The 3903-nt window shown below is 34.6% G+C and overlaps 1 protein-coding gene across 1 annotated transcript in view; it reads left to right on the top strand.

Moving 5' to 3' along the window:
• LOC140340867 (sialic acid-binding Ig-like lectin 13) overlaps positions 1–3375 on the top strand; it is a 10622-nt gene extending 7247 nt beyond the window's left edge. The window contains exons 5-8 of the mRNA XM_072426289.1: positions 225–273; positions 578–663; positions 799–862; positions 1813–3375. Coding sequence (XP_072282390.1) covers positions 225–273; positions 578–663; positions 799–862; positions 1813–1935 — 322 coding nt within the window. The 3' untranslated portion in view covers positions 1936–3375. The remainder of the gene's footprint in view (positions 1–224; positions 274–577; positions 664–798; positions 863–1812) is intronic.
• Positions 3376–3903: the final 528 nt, after the last annotated feature.

The raw sequence follows: 3903 nt of genomic DNA, 5'->3' as shown, positions 1-3903 counted from the left end.
ATGTGTTATTAATTAATTTTAATATTATTAATTGTAATAATATTATTTTATTTATCATATTCATAATGTATACTATTAATATAATAACTATAACTATATATATATATATATATATATATATGAGATATAATTCACTTTGGAATGTTCACTGGTCTATTTTTCTTAATATTTATTTTTACTAATCTGTAACATTCTGTTAATATTTTGTTTTATATTTTTTAAAGAAAAAGGAAGACTGTTTTAAAAATGAAGAGCGCTGAGCAGATTGCACAGGTATCTCCTAATATATTAACCATGATAACAATATCAGATCCATATTTAACAAATCCTATTGGGTTGTTGTACTTTTTAGTTAGCACACAAAATGAAAAAATTTACACTGCCTGATATCCAGTGGCGTCATGTAGATTGAGTCAGGGTTCTATTTTATTTTATATATCTGGATTAGAAAAATAGATTATTTGAATATTTACTCTTTATTTCAAATGAAGAGAATTATGAAATCTTTGGTATATATATATAATTATATAATTGTTGTGTTAGTAATGGCTTTGTATCATTGCTTTGCATATTTCAGGAGGCGATAGCAATGGATGATCATGTGTATGGAAATATTGATCAGCAACAAGGGAACATACCCAGGCCAAGTTTTTCCGAATTACAGTGAGTTCCTTGGATTATAAATAATATATGAATACTGATGAAAGGACAACTGCAATCTTGTAAATAATAAAATTTACAAAGAGTTATGTTTTCTGTTCATCTGCGATAGTGAATGTCTTTCTTTTTTTATCACAGAGATTCTTCTCCGATCTACAATAACACTGACGCAGATCAAAGCATATTTATTAGTCAACCAAAGGCAAGTAAAGTTTTTGTAACTCTTTTTCTTCCAAAGAGGCAGGAGAGGATATACTTTTATCAGTAAACCTGGGCGATCCAGCAAACTTGGAAAGTCATTTGCTATTTGTTAGCACGTTTTCAACCCTTGACCAGATCCATTCCAGGTTTGCTTGATCACCCAGATTCGCAGATAAAAATGTATCCTCTCATAGATCAGGCTCCAAGGTTGGATCACTGCAAGATATGTAAGCTGCCATTGCTGAACTCGGGTATCAGTAGTCTCGGTCACATACAGGAAGCATGCAGATATCTGTGTGACAAGGTGTGCAGCAATCATCAGAACATCTCAGCTGCATTCTGGGTCAGTCATTTAGAAAGTCCTTTGCAGCGCTGGGTCTCAGGTTTGAATCTCAGCCAGGGCATATCTGCATGGAGTTTGCAGGTTCTCCCCGTGTTTGCATGGGTTTTCCTCCAGGTACTACGGCTTCCTTCCCAAAACTTGCAGTTAGGTTAATTGACTTCCCCCCAAGTTGACCTTAGACTGTGTTAATGACATATGACTATGGTAGGGACATTAGATTGTTAGCTCCTTTGAGGGACAGCTAGTGACATGACTGTGGACTTTGTACAGCACTGCCTAATATGTTGGTGCCATATAAGTACAAGCTAATATTATATAGACATACAGTAGTTGTTGCATGGTGCAGTAGGTGTTATTCCACCCTCAACATACCATTGCCTTTAAACAGTATTTATATAGCACCAACATATTATGCAGCGCTGTACAATAAATAGGTGTTGCAAATGACAGCCAGATACAGTCAGTGACACGAGGAGAGGACTATGCCCCGAAGAGCTTACAATCTAGGAGGTGTAAATACATATACCAATTTTGAAGAGTACCAATCACATAAGTAAAGATTCACCTGTACAAAACTTTTAACTTTGTTGATGTTATATTCCTTTTAGGAAGAACTGTTTGTGGATTCAGATGGTGTCTTATATTCTTTGCTTCATCTACCAGTATCTGGACAAGTACAACCCATGCCAGCAACATCTGCACATACAGAATATGCAACTATACAACATTAAACATAACGGAACCTTCTTACCTGGTGGATATATATATAGTATATATGTGCTAGGGGGTCCCACCTCCATTACTCCATGCGGGTACAAGTGGGGAAGATTTGTACCAACACAGGGGATTACCAATGAATTGTATAATATTTATATTACATATAATTATATATATATAATTATATATATATATATTATATATAAATACTCCGCCAGGAGGTAAAAACTCGGAATCCTCAGCAAAACCTTCATGATAATGTGGTAAATGTGTATTTATATATATAAAAAAGTTTATACAATAAAAACAATTTAAAACAGTTTATAAACTTGTATATATTAGTAAAACTGATCACATTTATTATTTTTATTATTATTATTATTAATATTAATAATACACAGGATTTAAATAGCACCAACATATTATGCAGCGCTGAACATTAAATACAGAGACAGACGGTGACACAGGAGGAGGAGAGGACCTTGCCCCAAAGAGCTTACAATCTAGCAGGTGGGGGAAGTATCACAAAATAGTATTATTGTTATTATTATTAATATTATTAATATTAATAATAATAATAAACTGTATTTATATAGCACTAACATAATTTGCAGCGCTGTACAGTAAATAGCTGTTGCAAATGACAGAGTAGGTACAAACAATGACACAGGAGGAGGAGAGGACCCTGCGCCGAAGAGCTTACAATCAAGGAGTAGGGCGAAGACAATGATGATCATTTGCTTTTGATAAATCAAAATGGTTTGGGTTGTTACACCTATATTACAATATATACAATCATTTTTATACCTATATAAAAGATACAATAAATTATAAATCTTGCATTAATATTGAGACTTTAGAGGTACATGCAGTATTGTGACTAATAAAAAAGTATAACTCATTATTACATAATTATTTACATAAAAAGAATAACATATTATTTTGATATGGTATATGCTAGTGGTGCTATCATGGCGATTTTGTACTATTTTTGGTTTGCAGATGTCATTGTGTGGCTCCATGTAACTTTTTTGTTATACACTGAAAACTGAATTCTCTGTGATAATTAGAACTGTAATTTTAACTCATTGCCACTAGAGGGAGCCTTGGTTAAATTTTCTATACAGCATGTACAAAATTTATGTAAAATGTCATATTGAATGCATTTGTTGCTGAAAAACTTAATCCACATTGGCTTCTTGATTCACTAGCAATGAGATTGGTGCAGCCATCAAGCATAACTCATAATTCTTCCAAAAGCTATCTAGTTTGCTGGCCATGTAGTTTAAAGACTTTGCATTTGGTCCCATGTTATCTGCTGAAGGAAAAGTCTATAGATGAGTCCCAGCTATGATCTTCATTAGCAGTGCTCATAAACTCAAATAGCCTTGGCATTCACCCATCTGACCAGTTGAGGAGGAAACCTGATGCAGCACCTTCTCCAAAAAAGATAATTATATCACTGTGTATTACTCCCATTCTATTAGCCTCTTTTTTTTTCTTTCTCTAAAACTAATAGCTATTGTAGCCAATATATTTTGATTACCATGCCTATGTCCTTGGCTCCTATAGACCTAAATGGGCAGTTATTTACATGTTAAGGGGATGGCCATGATATGGGATGCTGGCAGCACTGCGGAATAGAAAAGATGAATGGATGACCTTTAGAATTGCTCTATACAAACAAGTGGCATCATTTTAAAATGCAGTTTTCACTTTTTCTGTTTTGCATGTCCTCCAGCTACTTTTTGTCTACATACATACTACAGTGGTTGTCCCCAGTACTAATAAACCAACTTCCTCCATCGGTGACAACCGTGTCTGTACAATGTGCACGGGGACTGACACCTCCCTGCAAGGATGCTCTTTGCATTGGACAACCTGAGCAATTCCAGCCATGTAGGTGACAGCCCCAGACATAGGTGTGTTTAGTGGCTAATTTAAGGAAAGGGTTTCTGGTGCCCCTACAGCTTTGCACATCT

This window comes from Pyxicephalus adspersus, chromosome 11 (genome assembly GCF_032062135.1).
Source record: "Pyxicephalus adspersus chromosome 11, UCB_Pads_2.0, whole genome shotgun sequence".
NCBI lineage: Eukaryota > Metazoa > Chordata > Amphibia > Anura > Pyxicephalidae > Pyxicephalus > Pyxicephalus adspersus.
Note: the sequence above shows the minus strand (reverse complement) of the source record. Positions and strands in the feature narration are given on the sequence as shown.